The sequence below is a fragment of the Thermobia domestica genome, chromosome 2 (genome assembly GCF_964235325.1).
Source record: "Thermobia domestica chromosome 2, izTheDome1.hap1.1, whole genome shotgun sequence".
NCBI classification, from domain to species: domain Eukaryota; kingdom Metazoa; phylum Arthropoda; class Insecta; order Zygentoma; family Lepismatidae; genus Thermobia; species Thermobia domestica.
Window position 1 is genome coordinate 195,761,665 of NC_137455.1, and position 23,778 is coordinate 195,785,442.

The 23,778-nt window shown below is 35.8% G+C and overlaps 1 protein-coding gene across 4 annotated transcripts in view; it reads right to left on the reverse strand.

Annotated features, from left to right (window-relative positions):
• The window catches only part of LOC145678346 (band 4.1-like protein 4), a 482,682-nt gene extending 460,991 nt beyond the window's left edge, over positions 1 to 21,691 (reverse strand). For 2 of the 4 annotated variants that reach the window (XM_081748385.1, XM_081748387.1), the window contains exons 1-2: positions 21,346 to 21,691; positions 4,085 to 4,282 (exon numbers count right to left, since the gene is read on the reverse strand). In XM_081748385.1, the coding sequence (XP_081604511.1) occupies positions 4,085 to 4,168 (84 nt within the window). In that variant the 5' untranslated portion in view covers positions 4,169 to 4,282; positions 21,346 to 21,691. The remainder of the gene's footprint in view (positions 1 to 4,084; positions 4,283 to 21,345) is intronic. The other 2 variants (XM_081748386.1, XM_081748384.1) reach the window with 1 other exon arrangement.
• Between the last annotated feature and the right edge of the window lie 2,087 nt (positions 21,692 to 23,778).

Sequence of the window (23,778 nt, forward strand, 5' to 3'; positions counted from 1 at the left end):
CCATGCTGTCCAGTGTCGAGTTATTAACATAGAGGCTTTTTCGAGTGATTTACAATATTACTCCAGATTCTCTTCAGTCCTCTCAGGATATATATCGAGAAACCTTGAATACTGGTCGACTCATTAAATTCTAAGTCTCAAATGATTCTTCCTGTTGTCTTCCCATTTGAAGCTGCATTTCGCTATGAAACATTTAAAATTGCGGAACTGACCATTCCAAAAAAGATGCGTGAAAACGGTTTATGTATTTATTTACTTATACTTTATTGCAAATAGTTGGCTTTGGAATTATACGAGTTGAGTTGATTTTGGGTTTAACGTCCCGTTCAGCAGCGAGGCTATATGAGACGTGGACCTACTGATTTACGTGGAATCCGAACCACATGAGCTCCCGCCGGGAATCGAACCCGGGTTTCCCACGCCAAAGGCGCGTACGCTAACCGCTTAGCCACGGAGGAGCTCTGGAATTATACGACTCATATACGTATATAGATACTAGTTTTTAACGAGAAACTTTACCTCGAATCCAATTAACCACTCCAATTATTTTCCATTACGAATCCTTTGATCTGTGAACAATACATAACTACCATGTGCATAAGCATGAAAGAATGAAACAAAATACACAGGCACAACAAGTGTACACTTCAAAAGGAAACGTATAAGAAGAAAAAGAAAAAAAGATCTACTTCTGCATCCTCTGCTTCTTCCGATGGGCGTCGTATATGGAAGACATCTTAGGCAAAGTCTTGTAAATGGAACGAGAGAAAATGGACCAGATGTATGGCTCTTTCTTTCGGATGAGGAAATAAGCAAAGCATACAGGGCTTATAAATTATGTAAGGCTCTCAAAGCAGACTATGCCAGCGAAGCGGGAACGAATAGTTCCACTATAACAGGTAGAAAATAAAGAAAATAAAACCATAGGAAGAATGGGGGGAAAGAGACAGAGTCTTAAGGTAGGGAGGACGAACGGGGATGCAAGTTGAAAAGACGCGCGCGTGTCTTTTGTGAATTTGTATTTACCCAAGCAAAGAGTTTCATTTTTATTTAAAGAAAGAAAGAAAGGGGAAGAAAAACTTAGTAGACGAGATGTAACAAATAAACGCAATACTTTCCAAACATGAATGTCATCCCTTCCCTTGTTATTGCAGAATTTAAGTTGCTCATAGTCGTTGTTAAGGCCCATATGCCAAGAATAAATTTCTTAGTCCTTCAACCAGGAGCATCTATATTTAATGGTTTGTAGTTCTGACAAAAGCAATCTCAATCGTGAAGACAGCCTATACATACACAATAACAAACTGTTCCTTCATTCTTGTGGTTCGAAAAGAAGAAGGAATTATGTTAGTTCAAATCACCGAAGTTTAAATCTTGAAATCTTCTGAAGAAATCTCAGTAGCACAATGTATGGATTTCGACAAGTTGAGCAAATAAATAAGCGAAAAATATTAAAATCGGTAAAAAAAAAAAAAAAAAACTATTCTCAGTGTTTAAAATATTGGTATTTGTTCTATCTGTGACGCGAAGTGTCCATGGTTCGATCCCTGCAGTGAATGCGAGCTCGTGGTGAACGTCGTGTCCATGGGTTTTTCACTCCTCAATTCTTATGTAATTATTCACCTCCATTAATCACCCGTCTCCTTTAGCCTAAAGGATATTTGAGAGGGACATAAAAACTAAAGATTTCTTACTTTTGCTTGCTTATTCAAGGTCGCAGGTTCGAGGCAAAGCTTTATTGCAAACAAATACGTTTTTCGTGAAACTTGTCGCTCAATTTTGCACACTTTTTTTTCTAAATTGAAAAAGGAGAAACTTTATGATCACTAAACCTAAATGTATTTGAATAATAAACAAAATATAACACGAATCCCTCACCGAATTTCAATCCGTATTCAACTAATATCCAAACAACTCATTACTATATTCTGTGCTGTATGTCTACAGTGATTTATAACAAACGAATTTGAAATATACTGTTTATTCTTATTAGTTTTCAATTGGTTAAACAATGATAACAAATTAGGGCAAACATCACGTATATCAAAATGTAACAGTCCAAGTATTAAATCATTCATTAACGAAAATTTCACTCCTGCTCTCTTCAACGGTTCATTAGCAATTTATCAACAAATGACAAATGATGATAACTCAATAATATGTATATTTATGCAATATAATTACTTTCTAATAGTTTTTACAAATTTACAACGCCGTTTCTTGCTCACAGTCAGCAAATGAAAACTCAAATGCCTTTTTTCGTTTACTATTTATTCTTATGAATGTATTGAACCTTGAAGATTTGAGAAACTTTTTTTTCTCCATATATATCCAGCAATGTCTGCTCAAAGCACTTGTATTTTGTGAGAACATCCAGGTGGGGCCGCGTCTTCTACTTGTTATGACATACACAGGGCTACAGACTGTCAAAAGGACGTGAAAGCATCCTGGCATTGTCTTTTTCACTTGGCATTGCCAATGACGTGGAAGCTACTTCCCACGTGCAGTTGAAGGAGAAAACCAAGAGAGCAACTTATCAAATGTCCAAGTATTCTATTTCCTCTCTTTCATTTTATTTTTCAAAAATAATAGTAAACTGAACTAGCTTTCTTTGGAGTTTAAATTGAAACGTAAAACTGACAAGAAATTATGCATATGAACTTTTGTACTAAATTTTGTACTATTTTTTTAAAATTTGATATTATGTGAAGTTTTACTTATCATTATACGTTTCATACCTTATCTTTTACAACTTTTTTTTTTTTTTTTTTTTTTTAATAACGCTCTTTCCCTTAGAGTATTTCAAACAAATATTACTATGAAATAATAACACATTTTCTCAGTGAAAAGCTTGACAATCTAGAGGAGGGAGCCAAACAACTTGTGACGGCATTTGAATAATTTGAGCATTATAATAATATATTAATTTACTGTATAGTACCGCTATGCCCAGACTGCAATATACTCATCAGTAATACAGATACAGATTCTATTGAAAGTATCTATGGTTCTTTCAAGAAGACGGAAAGAGAGTCACGAACTTCGTGGAGCTGACTCGTCTGCAATACAATACGATCTACAGAACTGGCTTTCTAATGCTATAGGTGTATAGAAATTCAAATATTAAATAATCACTGCGATAGTTGCCTCCTCTCCCAGAAATACTCTACTGACGTTCTGTCTAGAAACATATCGAGTACACTATACCCTACCAGCTCATTTCTAATCTTTGTACGCATTCCCACCTCATACGAGCCCAGTTCTGTTCATCACCTGACCATTTCTGAGTCAGAGTGATACTTACCTGAATGATTCGACATATGTAAATGAAAAAGAAATTAAGTTCGGTATTTCTGCACTTCGTATAACTGTCCATTCCATTCACACACTTGAATGATTTTACTAACTAGATTGTTATTACTACTCATACAGTAAGCAAGCCAATAAATGTCGTACTGGATTTACGAAACCTGCCATGAAATGATATAAAAATACATCTCCCACAGTAACACCTACTTACAGATATAAAAGTCAATCACGATATGAAGCGATGTCGAATATTGTTATAAATACTATACAACATACTTCACGATTTCTCGTTAGTTATGAGCAAAAAATGAATTATTCCTGCTATCAAAATGTCTTTCTGACAAAATTATTATTTTGATATTCGAATGTGTTAGAACATTATACTTTGAAATATCTCTATCTTCATATTACTTTCTCCTCAAGTTAAAGAGAAGTTCTTTATAAATTACAAATGACATGGGGTCTTATTCCTTACTGGCTTTCGCAAAACTTGTGGAGCGCAAAGCAACGCGAAACAAACCAAAATTAATTATAACTGCTACACCAAGTATCGCAAACTAAAACGCAGATTTTGTGTTGGGTTGACTCAAACCATAGTAGAATGAGGCCCAAGATAATTTAATTATAGTTAATATATCATTCACTTAATGAGACAATTCTGAATTATGAAATAAGGAAAAAACAGAACAAGAACTATGATAAAAATTTTAATAGTTCACAAACTATTAATATACTGCTCTGTGACACATGCTTTTCTAAGGGTTTTCCCACATACCTGTATTTCCTGAATAAGCTCCTGCTCGTCTAGAAGAACTATCTTACAATGGTAGTTCTGGATCTTCTTTCCGAAGCACCTCATGATGTGCGCGAAGGAACAGATAGTACGAGGGCTGTTCCGTCAACTGGCGCCACCTCCTTCTGAGACTGAGAGGGTGCGATGTGAAAACTACTTAATCACACCATGTTGGAATGCCTGTAAAGAAATTTAAAACAAGATTTTATTTATATTGCACCATGCTTTTAGACATTAAAGTATTGTGTAAGCAGTATATTCTCTTCGGAAACAGTGAACCATAATGAAATACATGCCATATAGTGCCGATGTCAAAATTATCGGCGAAGTTTATAGTTGCAGCGGAGGCTACACACAACATCATGCCGGAAGTGCCCCACTTAATGATCAAAAAAAGAAATTAAAAATAAAACCTCTTTACGTCCAAAACAGTTAGCAACTGAAGAGACAGTATAACTTTTAAGTAGTTGAAAAATAAAACACAAAGGTTGAAAACCAGGATACCGCATTTTGATAATAATGATTAGGTTTCAACAGAGATCTCAATATTGCAGATCACATCACGCCAGGATATCCACATCGCTATCAGCATTGTTGCTTGAAACAAATTAAACTGAGAAAATACCAATTAGTAACTGTCATTAATCCTTGATGAATATTGATTACTAAAGAAATAACATTTGCTGTTCTTTATCTAATTAGCATAAGAAATTTAACTTAGTCGTTAGTCCAGACCAAGGGAAGGAACACAAGTCCATTTAAACTTGGTGACCAATTCACAGAAGAAGAAATCCCCATAAAAAGAGAACAACATCATAAGAAATTAACAGCTAAAGGACAAAAAAAAAAAAAAAAAAAAAAAACCAGGAACTACAAAACAAAAATTCATATTTAAGGTTAAAAGAGTAGAAAATTTCAAAAAAGAAAGCCCCCAAGTTATAGCAAAATATCTTTAACCCCCAAAGAAAAAGTGTCAAGAATACTGCATCAGTGAACAACTAATTACGTCAGGAAACAAACATCTGGACAACAGGATAGACGAAGAGATGAGACAATTTTTGTGTCAAGATCTAAGACGAGACAGAACTCCTAATAGAAACAATCAAGACTTTCTGAGACGAGACCTCACTTTCACAAGAAGAGACGACCTCAACTTTTGTCTCATGATAATCATTGGCAATCCTACTGGAAACCACTATAGATAACACTTTGTAACTAAGGACATCTCACAAGCCTTCCCAATAAAGGCATCGCATAAGAATTATTTCACTGCATCGCTGACCCCTTGCGCCTTGTAGACTGACATACTGATATAAATAAATATAGACTATACCATAATATTCAGCTATTCACCCATATTCTTATTTTAAACTTGCTTATACTTTGACCACTTTTGAATACACATGAATTATGTCCAAATAACAGTAAAATATCTCTCCAACAATTCAAAAGATAACTACTTAAATTACTCTGCAGGTAAGTCTATTCAAATGATGATATAATCATGGGCGCCCAAACGGGAGGGCAGGATGGGGCCCCGGCCCTCCTCTGGCTCACGAAAATGTATACGTAATATAGCAAACCACATATATTAAATACCAGAAATATCAGACGTAATATAGTAACCATGGAGATGGGCCCCTCCCTAGAAAATTTTCTTCGGGCGCCCCTGGATATAATAGATTAATTAAACTTACTAGCTATCTTCAACAACAACGCATTGAATGAGAATCGATAATACTATTATGATATTTATTATTACTGATCTAAAATAATGTAGATACTTCTCGTCAAATGTTATATTTCATTTTCCTACAAAATGCATACGGTGTAATTACCACATTAATCTTTGAGGAAAACTGAACGATTAAAAAAAAAAAAATGTACATCGACCTACCTAGACAGAGGCGTGTACAAGGGTGGTTATAGGTCTTCGCATTTCGTGACGGTGAACACTTAGCCCGGAGAGAAATTTCGACATTAAGCGAAACAAAACAGGAGAGATTTTTCCTTTAGTTATTATTATTATTTTCCATTGCATTTATTGTGTGTGTCGTCTTTTTCTTTAGTACATACGTATTTGTTCATTTTTCTTTGCGTTATCCAGCACACACGAACCTAATTTCTAGACTATCTCGTTTTACGCCAATTATACTAAAACTCGTTTCTATTTTTTTTTTATGTTTCTAACAAAAATTCTTCTTCTTCGGGCGTTTATCTTTCTTTTTTTTCCTTTCCTTTTAGTAAGTTCAAAAGACTCATCCAAATGAAAATCTTTCTGATGTATTTTCTCGTACACGAACATATATTTTGAAAAAAGGATTATAAAAGAAGATTTTAAAAAAAAGTTCCAACAAAATCCATTTCAATTTGTATTTTACAAGAGTAGGTAAAAACAGACAAGCAGAAAATGAAGACTTTGGTACAAAGTAGATTAAAATGAAGAAAACCTTTATATATACCCTTTCAAATTTATCTGTAAAAGAAAAAAATCTCATATTGATCCTCTTTGAGGCAACACATGTCTTAATATGATTGACACACCATGAAACTAAGTCAGGCACAAAATGAGTAACAACAGAACTCATTAATAAAATGGATAGATCTTCTAGTAAAGTTATAATTATTCGAACACTCATTTTCAATGTTTAAACAATGGTTCGAATATTCATGTTCAAACCTTTGAACAATTATTCGAATTTTCATTTTTAATGTTCGACAATAATTGGAATATTCATTTTAAAAGTCTGAATAATATGGAATATTGATTATCAATGTTGTAACAAGTAATCGAACATTCATTTCTAACATTAGAACAATGTTTCGTTATTCGAATATTTGAAGAATTCGTTAATCGAAATTTAATAGCACTAATTCATGCATTAACTTATTCATGCTACGGTATAAGAAATCAGTTGTTTCACCTCAGAAAAAAGAGCTTATCAGTGCCAAGTACATAAAGAAAGGATTGCTGTTAACAGTCTCAGAAAGATCCTGCTTTCTATTATACTCCAACTCTGACTCAACTATAAAGGTCTCTTTCTACCGATCCTTCAACTCAAGCTTTTATACACCTTGCGCGTATTATCTGTGCTAGCGACGTTTTCCGTCCACTTTAAAGACGTACTAATTTCTGGCTATACAAGATGCTTCTAGTTAAGTGATATGTGGTGTCACCACATAGATCCCAACGCGATTATTACTCGAATTCTAAGCCTACGATGGGTTAAGTGATGTGTAGCCAGCAAATTGACTCCAACGCAAATGTAAATGGTTTTCTAGGCCTATCAGACAGCTTTGAGAATTAGAAAGGTCACCTATTTTACAGTATCACACTATAGATACTATCACACTGAGACATAGATCTATAATTTATAGTCAGGTCCGCACATGACCTATCGCCTTGACTCCAAGATGAGCCTCCCACTTCTAAAGCGAGAACCGTTGTCAGTTATTTACCACCGAGCAAAATCCTCTTCCTGACAAATGCAATGGAACCTCTTCTGCTGATCTCCCTGTGTGTGTTTCCTGGACATAGTGAAAATGAAACAACATATATTCTTGTTAATTAACTAATGGTTAATACCATTATTCGTTTTATGTTAATAAGAAAGAGAAAATTTAGAGGAAAGTAAATCAAGATCTTCAACGACAATTGTATCCAGAATTATCAATATAGCACTCACCTTTTCAGTCATACAAAAGCAGCTTCATTACTTTATATGATCGTTAACTGGATATACATTCTCATGTAACTGGATATACATTCTCATGTTAACATACTTTATAATCATTTGAGTAAGTTGTTTTTTGATCATCCAATATGACAAATCCAATGGAAAACATGGAAAACAAACAATATTTTCGCAAACACAGCCAGGGACAGAGAAGAAGGAATACAAAAGGCACACACAACACGTTGTATATGCTGCAGTCTAAACGTTGTATGTAGTTTCAAGTACTCTTTTCAAGTATCCTACATAGACAATATAATGGTAAATGATACTACTATCACCAGTCTACCACTAAAACTTATTATTATTATTATTATTATTATTATTATTATTATTATTATTATTATTATTATTATTATTATTATTATTATTATTATTATTATTATTATAACAGCACCGTGTATTATCATGAAAGGTAGGCGGTTTGTATTTGAGGAAACTAGTTGATTGTCGACCTCGGTCGTCGAGAAGTCTTCAGGAGGCAAGGACATCAGTCACGAGGTTCTGGGTTGAGTTCCGGAGGAGCAAGTATCCGGGGTTGAGTCAAAAATTGTTAAAACTTATAGGGCGCCGGCCAAACATGTTAAAAACTGCTCAGTCCGTGTTAGGGTTGTCAACGGCTCGAGCGGCTCGGCTCATAGCTCATTCACTATCGAGTCGAACCGAGAAGTGACTAGAGCCAACAGCTCACCCAACCATGCTGGCTCGAACCGAATTCAGCTGATTGCTTACCAACCAAGCCATCGACTTAGTTGAGCTGAGTCGAACCGAGCCGGTGGACTCGTTTCAACGGAGGTGTCTCGAGCAGATTGTTCACATAAGCCGAGTCAGTGGCTCATCCCAACCGAGCCGGCTCGAGCCATCGGCTCAATTGAGCCGAGTCGATGGCCCATCCCAATCGAGCCGGGTCGAGAAGTTCGCTCAGCTGAACCAAGCCGTGCCGGTTGACATCACTACCCGGGTTAGGCTTCTGCTCGGGCTAAAAAAATAGACCGTGCCAGTCTCAGCCTTGATTGTAAGAACTACATACTTATATTGGTATATACTTATATTAGCGCTCACGACATTTGAGGCTGTCTCGTTATAAGAATCTATTATTATCATCTCGTTATCGAGACGAGACGAGACGAGACACGTTAAAAGTACCCCACAAGATGCACTAAAAGTACGAGACGAGATGCACCCCTGTCGTGAGCAACAATAAAAGTGTTCCACAGTACTGCTTACATTTCTCATGGCTTTCGCTTTCCAGTGTAATCAGACCATGATTTCAATAGGAGTTAAAACGAGCTGAACGAGCGAGCCATTTAAGCTCGACTCGTGCCCATCCTAGCAAATCCCATTATAGAGTACTTGAAATAACAGCAGCGATAAAATTGATTTTTATTTACCTAATGGGCCATAGCACTTTGAGAACTTCAAAGAAATTCACTAGAACTTGAACGACAAAATGAATAATACTAATACTCGTATAGAGACATGTAGAAGACTACTTGCTACAAGTAGTTATATATTTTGCAGAAAATAGTCTCCGATTCCCCATTAACACGTAAAATAGCTGAGATCTATTTATTTTAAATGATCATTTTTTTTAACCACAATTATCTACCAAGGTTTTCTAGCTCTCAAGAAAAGAAAGCCATGTATGTCAACGAAATAATTAGAACTGAGTTTCACGTAAACGAATTAATAACATTAATTACAGGTTCTGACGTAAATATGTTTAAAGAGTTATATTTCTTGAGGTAAAGCATAAAAAAAAGCATGACAACGACACAGCAATTCCATCAATTAAAGGTACTTGCACTTATATATATATATATATATATATATATATATATATATATATATATATATATATATATATATATATATATATATATATATATATATATATATATATATATATATATACACTTACGCAAAAGAGTACAGAGTACACTAGAAGCTCTTGACCTTCTATTTCTTTTAAGTTTAAAAAGAAAATACATACACAACTTTAAATTTTACTTTTGTTGATGCAAAAAAAGAAAAGAAAAAGAAAAAAGAAAAACTACGGCCGTCATTCAAGAAATCCAGATATTATATATATATATATATATATACAAGGTGTTTCAAAACAACACCAACAACATTTGGCAGGTGATTTCTGACACCAAGATAAGACAAAAGGTATAGACCAACCTGAGTGCACAAATGTTTCATTTCGGAGTTACAGGCTACCAAAAACATGAAAAAAAAAGAACTTATGTGCCCTATCCAAATACTCATGTTTCAGAAAATCAGGAGTAGTTCTTATCAGCAGCAACATGTCTCCAACGTTCGGGCAAACCATGGATCTGGCGATAGTAAACTTCAGCGAAACTAAGATCAAAGAATTCGGCACCCTGTATGGGTAAGTTTGTCAGGAGTACATAATCTTCGTTCTCGTCGAAAGGAACATGAAGTGACGGGGGAATGAAGCATTTCTCAACCAAGTCAGACAATGGTGATATGGATAACCTTAGCAGGATGTGGCTTCACGTTGTCTTGAAGGACAATAACCAACACCTTTGCGATTTACAAGCACTGGCTTCATGGTTCTAAGCTCTTCAATGCACAAAACTCCAATTACTGTTAGTACACAACTGCATTGATTATCTGGTCGAGGTGCAGCAGTGCACGATGCACTACAGCTAGTGTTGTTAACGAGACTCGTCTAGTTTTGTAAGTTTATGTACAAAATCTATAGTCCCATTTCTTAAGTTCATTCAGAAGTTGTCAGAATCCTTTCGTGTCAGAAGAGGTTCACGAAGAGTGTGATATAACAATATTTAAACCAAATTAGTTATTTGAATACATAGTATAATGATTTGCATATCTTTAAACGTTGATAAATGCATTTCACTGTGCTCGTACAGTTGCTTAATCAATTTATAAATGTTATATTATGAATCATGTTACATTAGAACAACGTCTGAAATCTAAGACTTGAGTAAACTAGTATTTGCCTCCGGAACTCGTAAAAAAATTCTCGTCTTATCTCGATTCTAGTATTGAAAACGAGACGAGAATTGTGTTTCTCGTCTTATGTAGAATTCAAAGCTGTCCTTCAACACGTCTCGTGGACAACACTAAATACGACGATATACCACAAATAAATGAAATGTAAAACTTAAAAACGCTACAACAAGGGTGCAAATAAAGTACTATAGTGTAGTGCATATACATTGAGAGAGAGAGAAGAAAAAATGAAACAAATCGTAAGGAAGCAGTACTTACGTAGTAACTCTTTGTATGGAGATAATGGATAAAATGCTGTCAGACAGTACATTGTACCTAGAAATATCGTATTTTAAATATAAACTGAGAGGAAAATTTCCACGGTAAACATTAACAATCAACTCAATAAGAATGATAAAAAAAAGTTGCAGTGTTACGCGTATTTTCTATATCACGTACGGAAGTTTGGTTGGCAAGGCGTTATATTTTCTCAATTAATATTGAAATCGAAAGTGGTAGTAGACTTACAGCACTTCTGCTTTTAGGAAAGAGATTATAATGGAAATGAACTGTATAGAGAGGCTTCATTGCTTGCAGAACACTGCTTCTCGCTGTCTATTACCGGTTTTACTCTATAGTGATCAACATTCAAACCGGAAGTGGTTGATTTCTGAAACTTTCGGTTTGAATAGAAGACTAACAGAGAAGACAGTAACTATTCTTAGAACGCTAAATCGATGAAAAAGAGCATCTTCCTATCTCTTATCGTTTTTAGTCTATGTAGATCAATATTGAAACCGGAAGTTGCAGAGCATTTCTATCATTTCCGATTTTAAAAATGAATTAGTAATGGAGATGAAATGTATTGTTGGAGCCTTTAATCGATTGCAGCAAACCGCTTCTCACTTTCTATTACCATTTTTGTTCTAGAGATATCAAAGTAAAAACCAGAAATGTTTAATTTCTACCATTTCCGGTTTCAATCTCACATTTATCAACAATCTCGATTCCTAACACTTAACACTGAAGCAGAGCCAAAAGTGATGGTGATTCACGAAGTATAGCTCTTGAGGTTTTCCATTTCCCATTCGGGCATACGGGCACACACACCAAATATATACGGTAAAAGAAGATTCTGGCAAACCAAACTCCTTCAAAAGTGGAAATAAGTTGGCCGGGACCTTCATTTAAAGGTAACATCCAGACAACTTCCTAATAGAAAAAGAGAGGCAAAACTTTAGAAAACTCTCAACCTGGATGGTTGGCGACCGAATTTTAACCCGGGTCCTTACGATGGCAAAGCAAGAACTCTAACCACTGCATATAAAGCTCAACAGATGCTTTAAAAGGAATATGCAACAACATTTGTCAAAAATTTACTTCCTTAGGTTTGAACTGGAGGACGATCAATTCAATAAGTGATGGTGACCCGATAATTAATGGCACAATGTCTGTCTTTAAAAAAAGAAAGGAAAGAAAGTAAAAGAAAAGAAAAGGAAAACGATAAATGGTTGTACTGTATAAGAAACCTGACAGAGCAACCCGAAAGACCGAGTGTGTGATCCTGTGCATCAGGATATTTTAATACTAAGCAACCGTGACTTATGTATCCCTTCCGAAATAGCAAGAGCTAATTAAATTAACATTAAAAACTCAGTAACCCATACTGCATGTCAACTATGTATCGATGCTTCACAATTAACGACAAAATAGCGTAACATCCCTGAAGATTAATTGCAGTACATTCCGCGCTTACTGAACTTGCGTTCATGATCTACGTCTATAGTAAATAAGTTACCTGTCCACCGAGAGAATACTCTCATCCAATTTGTAATTTGCTTTTGTCACAAAAGTACCTCCTAGTAGATTTTGACACATAACAACCAATATTTATCTAATAACTTAACTTTGGCTAAATATGTATTGCAGGAAACTCGATCAGTAATACACGGAAAATGTTGAAACTCTGGCAACGGCAGAACAGAGAGAATGCCAAATACAGAAATACAGTAAAACTGTTCTACCCCAAACCCCGAAAACTGCAACAAACCGGAATGAGGCTTAAAATATATAAGATATTCTTTAGATTCAATATAAAATCACCTGAAACAGAAGTGAAACTTTACGTCTCATATGTATATATTTTAAACCTGATAAATGCAAGTGAATGATTATGATATAGCCAGCGGAATTATTTGAATAACAATAGGAGGATCCCGATAAAACCAACACACCAATATTTTCAACTCGATCTCTACGTTGCTTTATCAGGATTAAAGCAGAAATTCTTTGAATTGAACGATCTACTATTTAGCATCCTGCACAAAATTTCAGTAGTTTTGTTGTTCTCCAGTGGCGGCTCGAGAGGGGAGTTACATCGGTAAAAATCAGAATTTTAAAACTACAAGCTAAGGGGAAAAGATTCATCTGATGTCCTAATCCTTGGATAGTAGAATTAGCGTAAGTACGCTTATCTTCTTAGCTTGTAATGATAAAAAAAAAAATAGTATTTTTTTAATCGAAGTTACCTTCTTTGTAATACGTTACTAGCTGTAAGTACATTATTATATAATTTCAGCGAAGTTAAGAAGAGGAAAGAGCAAAATAAATTTAGAGACGAACCATTCTCCAGCATAATTTTTCAACAGCAAGGGAAATTTAGGGATCTTCCTCCTCTCCCTGATTGCGACCCAGAAGAATACTGCAAGTTATATCAATATTACTATTAGAATAAGGATTACGAATTAGATTTCTGGCTTACTGCATCTATAGTGATGTTAGCTCACATATGAGGGATGATTTCCCTCGGCGATCGCAGTATCCGATTAGATGGAAGGAAGGAACCGACCTGGGACCTGTATGTTAGGTACCATTTCAGCATTTTCTGGTGTAAATGAGAAAAACCCAGGAAAACCTCACTCATGATGACTGACCTGAAAAAGGGTGTGGGGAGTAGTAAGGATACCCTTAAAATTTTAAAATGAAAAGAGTAATCGTAATGTATCTAGTAATTATCATCTAGTATTTCAAATAACAGTAGTTTCTGAAAAACCTTATCTTGTTATTTTTAAAATTTATTTATGAGAGGATATAATTTTATTAGTACACTAGTTAAATAACTAAGTTTTCTAACAAGGTACACATAGTTCTCTTCCTTTTATAATGTGATATATAACTTCAGGAGAGATCGAAATAACATGAACTCCCGCCGGAAATCGGACACGAGCCTCCTGCGCCAAAGTTGTATATGCTATCCACAATGGAGATCGAATACAAAGCTAAAACCTTCCTAAAATTTTACATATACATAAGTATGTCTATGACTTTCTTCAAACAGCAAGTCAATTGAATAATTGATTAATCTAAAGATTACAACCAAATATTGGCTTTTGGGACACCAAAAACACTGTTCATATAAGTACAGAATCGATCTCCCAATCTCACTTTCTCAGCATAAATATTGTCCCTATTTTTCAACATTAGAGGCGGCTATACTGGTAAAATATTAAAGATTCGACTGGATTTAGACCATAGTTTTCTCGTGATCCAACTTTCGCCCCCTCACCTCTTCCTAGTATCGATATATGTTCAGAGAATGAAGTTCTTGCTCCTTATATATACATGTCTGGAGTGTAACGTCACTTTTCAATACTCAATTTAGAAGTACGAGTTATGGACCTATAGCTGAACACATGGAATTCAAACCATATTTGCTTCTACTGGCGATCGAACTCTGCACCATATACGGAAGCCTCAAGCTTGGAAATATACTATAATGTTACATATTCACTGTCATCTCTGCTTCAAAATCATATATCTCTACCTATTTCATTATACATGACCCATCACTTCAAAGATCATGTCATTATATTATATCATATACATAAAATCCTTTAATAAACCAGGTATTCAAGCCCCTTCTAATACTTACTGCATTACTGAAATATAACAGGGTTGAAACAAATATAAACACACCTACACACGCATTACTAGTCAATGTAAACCAAACAAATGATAAAGCAGAACCAATGCAACATAAATCATGCTAAAACAACGTACTTAGCGTTAATGTAATAGCCATATTTGTTTGTTTCTGAATTCCTGTTTAGAGAGGAATTAAAATGGATTGTCAAAAGAGTTGATAAAACGGAATAAAGTAAACTAATCCCTTTAATAAATGGAATAATACCGACAAAAACAACAAAAATACTACCGTACTTATGGTATTTAAATGAAAAATCCAAAATAAAACAAAACAGATATGTATGCAAACAGTTAATTCAATATTTTCCTTTTACATTCTCATTCCACCAATTATTCCATCACAATTCACTTGCATTAATCATCCGCCTCTCTTAGCCTAAAGGACAGAGTATAATTGTGGAAAGTTAAACTGGAAGATGTCAAGTTCATTTCATCTTTCGATAGGAAATACAGTGTGTGATTTTGAGTTGTCTTTATGTAATACCGTGGTTATAAAGGACGCAGTTCCACTATTAAAGTGGGAACGGAACTATCCACTCGGATTTGTGTACGCATGTTCGAGACGTTGTAGTCCCATGTAATAAACCCAAACAATCAAGTTCTCCAAAAACTGATCCAAACTTCTGTCCGTTTCAATTGCCATGCTATGGGAATGATACACGTAAATATGCTGAATATAAATAATGCGATACAAACCAGAAAGAAAACTCACCAATTAACTATGTGACGATTAATAAGATTGCACCTAGTATATTTTACTCATTATTATCACAAGTATTCAGCTTGACCTTCCTGCTAGTCTAATGGCTGGTGCTTCATGCGTATTTGGTGTACGTAGTCCTGGGTTCGATTTCTGATGGGACAGACTTGAATCCATTACGATGGTTCGGATTCCACCTTAAACTGTGGGTCCACGCCCAAGTACTGGAAACCGACCCTAAACTTCAAACAAACAAACAAATAAAAAGTATTCTGCCACAACTGGCGTGTCATTTGCCACGGATTTTGAAAGGTTCCATCCCGGAGCGGATTAAGGGCGGAGCCAATGGAGCCCAGACTGCGAGGGCCCCAAAATCCCTCTCTTCAATACTAAAATATACCAATCAACTTATTATATTATAGGCTTCAGACTCATGCAAATTTTTTTCCCGCTCGCTACACTCGCGGTATCTTCAAGGTTAAGTCTTCTTCCACTAGCGTCTTCATGATACTTATTTTGTGAGGGAGTGAGCTATTTTGGGCCTCTATTACAAACCATATTATTAGTTTGTGATGACAATTCCTCTGAAATATCTCTGTCATTACTTAGAGCAAATCTAGAAGGTTTTCCAAGTCTTCGTAACAATAAAACGTTCCTATTCAAATCAATTTGGGCTCTCTGAGATACTAAAAAGTCATTCTCTAACATGTCTTTGGAAAAAAAATACTTAACACGCGAAAAGCATGATGAAATGTTCTCCCATTAATCTTGAAACTTACAATTGCTATGTTGTTAATCAAATGAGAATTCTGAGTAATTCTTTTTATTCGTGTGTCGATATTCAATATTTTAGCCTTAGGTGAAACTAAATTCTCTCTAATTATTGATATTTGCGAAGCAGAATCTAATACAGCATCAGAATTCTTATGTTTATTCGTAACATAGGGCCCCTTTGAAATAGTCGGCTTCAGGGATCTGAAAGCCTTAATCCGCCCCTGGTTCCATCCACTACAGTTCTCCTCTAATTTCTTCATCTTGACGTAAGAACCACCCTCCTTAATATCGATTTTCATTATAGTAGCTTTACTTTCTCCCTCTTTTACCTTCTAACTAAAAGTTGAGCGCGAGACGAAAAGTTCCTTTTTAAATTTCAGACGAGACAAAGCTTATTAGCTTCGTGGGAAACAGTAGTTCACCTAAGTATTAAATCTCAAACGTTATCTTAGTGTTACAAGATTTATAGCATAACATCTATAAATTGATGAAGTGACATACAAACATAGTGAAGATCATTTATGAATGTTTAAAAATGGAAATAATTCAGTTTAACGTCCCACGCTACACCCTTGAGGCTAATGGATACAATAAGTAAAGCATGTGAATGACGACGGAAGTGGTATAATGAGAATATGGGAGGAAACGGGAGATGGCCGTGAATCGAACCATGGACCCCATGTACCAGAGGTAAGCGCTCTATCACTAAGCCCCCGTGCCGCCTCAAGGTTTAAAGATACGCAAGTCAGTATACAATATACTTCAACAATAAATATGACTTAAATGTTATAAAGTCACACTTATCGTAGACCTTTCGTGATGCGGAAGAATTCTGATCACTTTTAGATGAAATTACTCAGGAAACTTTATATATAAAAGTTTACAAAACAAGTTGAGAAAAGCTTTCCGGGAATCGAGATTTAAAAAAAAAAAAAACCACCGAAACAAGATATTTTGTAGTTTTATCTCATGGGTAACATTATATCACATCCCTAAAAAAAGATAATTTATTTTTAAATAATATCCTAATTAGTTCCTCTGCCTCTTTTTAATTGTCACTATTTTTGACCCTTCCTGACAACAGCTAGCATTTTCACCTTGTTCTTCATTTTATTTCATCAAGTTATCATTCTCTCCAATCTTCTTCATACCCACAAATCGAAAGCTTGCAATAATTTCTCACTGGTCTAACCGTAATATCCCATATTACTGATCTATACTGTACAATATTCCAACGAAACACTCGAGGAATCTCTTCTGTAATCGTTAATTAATGACTCACAAATACACTCTTTTCTTTCTTAAAAGTAAAATGATTTAATATTCATTATTATAAACCAAATCCTCACATCATTTAAATAACTGTTCAATACTGGAATTGAGCTTCTTCTTAGACATTAGTATTGCCCACGAGGCAAGTCGAAACTGAATTTTCGTGTCGAAGAGTTCTTCCAAAAAATAGATTTTCGATTCTTCCAAAAAAAAAAAAAAAATAGATTTTCGATTCTTCAAAAAAAAAAATCGATTTTCAGCAGCGAGGCTATACGAGACGTGAACCTACAGCTTAACGAGGGATCCGAACCACATGAGTTCCCACCGGAGAATTTTCGAAACGAAACTGCACTTTGACGATACATTTTGAAACGAGAAAGTTTCAAATATTGCCTTGTGGGCAACATTATGGACTACTTATTTTTAGTTAATGATTATTTAATACAAAACACCTGATTAAAAGCAAAGAACAGTGACTCGGATCTTACTTGAAGCACAACATCTCGCCTCCTAAGAAGCCCTACATTACTAGGAATTTTTGTAGGTACACGCTCGATTATTTTCAAGAAAAAAGAAGCAGAGGTAGAGCGCTGCACGGTGGTTCAGTGGTAGAGCGCTTACGTTTGGTGCGTGGGGTTCCTGGTTCCATCCAGGGCCAAGTAAGTTTGTGGTGGACAACATCATGTTCGTGGGTTTTCTTGGAGTACTCTCGTTTCCTACCACAATGTAGTTCCACCAATTCTTCCATCACCATATACCTTTCACTTGTCTTAATCATTCGTCTTTCTTAGCCCCAAAGGTATACCCGTATATTCTCCATTACATCGCTGTTCCTACACCCTCAGTACCGGAAAGGGATGTTAACTAATGAATCAATAGAAATTTAAATTATTAACTTATTAGATAAGTTGGCCGACTAATCATCCCAATACAATTTCTGTTCCAATAGCGGAGCAATGAGTATTCGAACCAAAAAGTGTATGCTATAAATATCCTATTTTACAGCATTATCCTTGTATTTGAACATCTTTACCTAGTCCTAAATATTACTATTCTCTAATAAAAATTAAATTATTTACCCTCATAAACATCCTTTAAACAAGACATCTGACCAATTACTTAATGATGGGAAGAACAGTTGCTCAACAGTAGTGTGTTTACCCCCTTGTAAGAGGGGTTCCTAGTTTGTGGTGTACAAAATCAGGTCCGTGAGTTTCGTCGAGATTCTTCAGTTTCCTCGTATAGTTTTATTCTACAAATTCTTTCATAACAATCAAAATAATTCATTTTGGTTAATCATATGACTTGTTTAATCTACAGAGCACAACATGGAACGTTAAATATTTCATGTTATTTTTTTCTTTTAAAAAATGTAAAGTCTATCGCAGAGACACGAAGCAAGTCATGTTTGAGGCTTCCCGCATCTAAGCCATGTCAGCCCGTCACATATGAGGGATGACATCCTTCGGCGATCATACTATCTAAAGAAAGCGCCCTGGGACCTGTGTGTTAGGCACAATCCCGGCATTTACCTGGTCTGAACGAGAACCTCAGGAAATCCTCACTCAGGATTGCTGGCCTGAAAAGTTTTTACACTTTTACGACTGAGGGTTCCACCGCACTTTACAAATTATACGCCCCCAAATTTCCTATCTTCATAGTACAATTCTATTATTTCCCCAGATTTCTCTCCTTGTGCATTTATCACACTTACAGACATTTGGGTCTATAACCTCTTCCTGGTTGGCACTAAACTTTAAAAAAGAATTCAGCACGAAAGATAAGGTCTTTTAACTAAAATCATTTAGATTGAGATCCATGATATGTAAATACATATAAGATTTTTCAGCATCTGTAAGCTGAAAAAATACATAAGCATTTCGGACGAAGCACGAGCATTTCTACCTTCCTCTCCACTGAATTGCCATGCACCTTGATATAAAAGTCCTTTTAGAAGGCAAGTTAGATTGTTGATAAACAACTGTCAGAAATTCCTTTTTTAACACTACGTTTGGTCCAAGTATTGGACTAGCTATTTGCCAACATGCCTTTCTTAATTTACACTATTTCTGCATCGGCCGGTGGTCACGTGCAAGCCCGAAACCAGCCGCATAGGTTTGGGGGTACCAAGTCATTAAAAATTCTCTTACAAATATCTAAATTGTGTTTCTTGTATTAATAATAGCGTTTTGTATTGAGGTGTGGAGGGACTACGAAAAGTTTAGGGGAGCCTGGTCATGTGGTTAATTTTGGCTAAGATTATTTTGTCTACAGACTGTTTTGATCCAGGCCCTTTGAACATTGCCAGTCTGTCTTCGTCTAATTTCGTGACCGTCCTGACGAGCTGAACCCAAATTACAATCACTGACATAATCTAATAGCAAATTAATAGTGCAAACATCTAGCTTAATACTTTAGGGACTAATAAAAGCTACGAGAAAGTGGCAAGGAAACTGCAAAGAAGCTAAAGAGACTAAGTGTGGCCTGAGTTTGATCCCCAATAAGAAAATTTCGAGAATCGAACACCAAGTGAAGCTCCGTCGATGACTTATTACAGAAACGAACAGTTAAATTACAAACAAATAATATAAACTGATATTACTAAAGTGACAACATCTTAAGAAAATTTAAATACCATGCACAGAAGTCACTCCGAGTCTGGAGCGTATACTATAAGGTTTAAGGATTGAAACTGTATATTTGGAATTGCTTAATCTAATATAAGGTGATTCTTTCTTTCTATGGGGTAAAAGGGGAAATATTTCTAATCTTTTGTGATTAACGCTCTGCCATATATTCAGTATATATCCACTACTACACTCGCAATATGTAATTCATTCTGTTAGTTGGGGGCCGCGGTGGTTCAGTGGTAGAGCGTTCACCTCTGGTGCTTGGGGTCCCAAGTTCAAACCCTGCTCCCGCCAAGTGAACTTTGTGGTGGGCAAACACCGTGTGTGGGGGTTTTCTCGGGGTTCTTCCGTTTCCTTCCATTTTATTCATGACACCATTCAATTCATTTCTCATCATCACAGTTTCCTTTAGCCAAGCCAGCATAACCATGGGACGTAAAACTAAAAAAAATTTTATTTCATTTCGATCCCCTGCGAAGTTAATTTGCGGTGAACAACATTGTGTCCGTGGGTTTTTTCGGTTTACTCTCGATTCATCCCACATTCTCATTCCACCAATTCTTCCATCATCATTCACTTGTCTTAATCATCCGTCTCCCTTAGTCTAAAGGGCACACTCGTGGGACGTTTCAAATTTTCACTGTCTCAAATTTTCTACACGTAATATATTTATTGATATTGAGGGGGCAGCAATTTGATAATAAGGCGGAGCGTCAAAAAATGTTAAATACGGCACTGCACACACGCTAGCCACTAGACCACGGGAGCGAACTCGCAACATATAACAGACTCTCTGCACCTCTCAAGGAAAAGCTGTTTTTGCTTTACCTTAAACCTGTAGATCGTTGACTAGGGAATAAGCGTGATTTTCTATTTTCCCTTCATTAAAACAGCATTTTAAAAAAGGCGATGCTCACTTTAATTTCAGTGTGAAGAGCATAAATATTCATTTTAGTAAGTACCTTGAATTTTCTTTAGCATAATTTCTTACTATTATTATACAATAACATGAAAAAAAAAACTATTGCAATGTCAACAAAACAAGGAGCGCGCCCATTTTAAATTCCACTTGAAAAGGCTGACGACATTCGTTCACTAAAATTTACACACAGACCTACATGTATACATATGTAATCAAGTAGAAAAATAAATCACAATGTCACTAACCTCTCACAATGTACTTGTTTACTTCATTTCTATGCATGGTAGTTCTATGTTAATTGATAGTATCCACTTGAAAAAATAAATAAAAAAAACACCACAAACACTACTGTTTCTTCAATGAAACACTAACACAATGGAACCGCAATGTTTACGAGTTGTCTATGGAAGTTTACGTCACTGCTTGACAGTCTCTTGCCGCAGTAAACAACATAGGAGACTTATTTGATTCGCAGGAGATGGCGCCACAGATTTGTGCGAATTCACACATTCGCGCCTGCCGCTACTTGCTCGTGTCTTGCTACGAACCGACTGATGAAAGCAACTTCTGTCTGAGTACCGCGTGTGTTGTTTTCCAGCAGAAGCAACAGTGTTGCGTGACCTCAGTGCCATCTAGTCTACCTGTGAATGATTTAGTTCCTCTTAATGATAACAGGTGGCAGCACAGAGCTGATGTAAAGATGCTACTCATTTTCTCATAATTCAATGTGCTACGAGAAATTCAAGGGCAAAAAGCAATTATATCACTCGATACTTTTCAAATTTCCAACTCGCACCTGATTTATGAGAGTGTAAAGGCCAGGCTGAAGTCTCGTGTTGTAATCACGCAGTATTACTATATAAAGAAGGAAATTATTCAGCGTCCAAGTTATTGTATTGTCTTACTACTGATTAAATGATTAGCGTTATTGTCATTCTTGTGGAAGATGCTGGTTCGATTCCTGCTGGGAGCTAATTTGATTCGGGGATTACTCCGAGAAAACCTAGACACGATGTTGTCCACCACAAACTTACTTGGCCGGGGATCGTACCACTGGACTCCACGCACCAGAGGTAAGCGCAATACCACTGAATCACCGTCCTCCTCTCACATAGGATGTGTCCATTTTTTGGAATTTGAATATGTTAGTATGATACGTTGCTTGAATATATATAATTTAACGGCCGACGAATATATCCTTTAGGCTAAATAAGACAAATTATTATTGAAAATGAATGAGTTTGAAACAGTTTTTGATCTCCCACCGGGAATCGAACCCGGGACTGAGATGTTGCTCGAGTTCGAATTTTTGTTGTTTTGCGTCCTTATTCAACCCCGAGCTTATGAAGGACGGGTTCTAGTACTAAATTGAGCTTCGAACCACGGCAGGTGCACAAACTACCATGCAAGATCAAACTCGGTGATTTCCAACCTTGTTCACCTGGTGCCCACCTTCGTGAATCCTGCAAACTCCACACATCCGTTCTTGCTGGTTCTTGGTCTTAACGCTTTTGCCATTCAGGATTGAATTCTGAAATCTTCAATAATAATAATAATAATAATAATAATAATAATAATAATAATAATAATAATAATAATAATAATAATAATAATAATAATAATAATAATAATAATAATAATAATAATAATAATAAACAATTTATATTTATTTTCAGGAAAGCTTATCTTATCACTTGAGTGCAGTGATTTTATTTATTGTTTAGTATATCAGATTTATTCTGAATAGATTTACAAATCTGATCAATAGTTATTGCATTTTCTGTTTAATTTAACATTGCTTTGTTATTACATTTCTAAATAAAGAGTCATATAAAAAGTCTCCGTGGTTTTTGGTACATTTTTGAAGAAAAAAAATCTTTATTGAAAATTAATTTTAATCAAGTAGCTCTACGTATTGACCATTATTATCTATGACCTTTTGCCATTTTTCGCGTAGCTTCATAATTCCATCGGTGTAGAACTTTATCGTCAAAAAACTTGGCCAAGTGATTTTCAGTGGCGCTTCGGTCGGCCATTTGTTTTTTTACCACCATGAAAGTTTTGCAGAGACCGAAACAAATGGTAGTCACACGGTGCAAGGTCCGGGCTTTACGGTGGATACATCAAAACTTCCCAACCAAGTTCCGTCAATTTGTTCCGAGTCATCAAAGATGAATGTGGCCGCGCATTGTCATGATGGAACACAACTCAATGTCGGTAAACAAGGTTGTGTTGAGTGGGATTGGAAGGGAATTGTCCATTATTAGCTGCTGTAACCTGACGAAACCATCAATTCGGTCCTGTACTGTGCACAACTCGACGATTTGAACGAGGAAATCCTGAAAAAGCGACCAGAATTGGCCAAGAGAAAGGGAGTTGAGTTCCATCATCACAATGCGCGGCTACATACATTTTTGATGACTCGGAACAAATTGACGGAACTTGGTTGGGAAGTTTTGAGTCATTCACCGTATAGCTCGGAGCTTGCACCGTCTGACTACCATCTGTTTCGGTCTCTGCAAAACTCTCTTGATGGTAAAAAGTTGGCCGACCGAAGCACTGCTGAAAATCACTTGGACAAGTTTTTCGACAATAAACTACAGTTCTACACCGATGGAATTATGAAGCTACGCGAAAAATGGCAAAAGGTCATAGATAATAATGGTCAATATGTACTT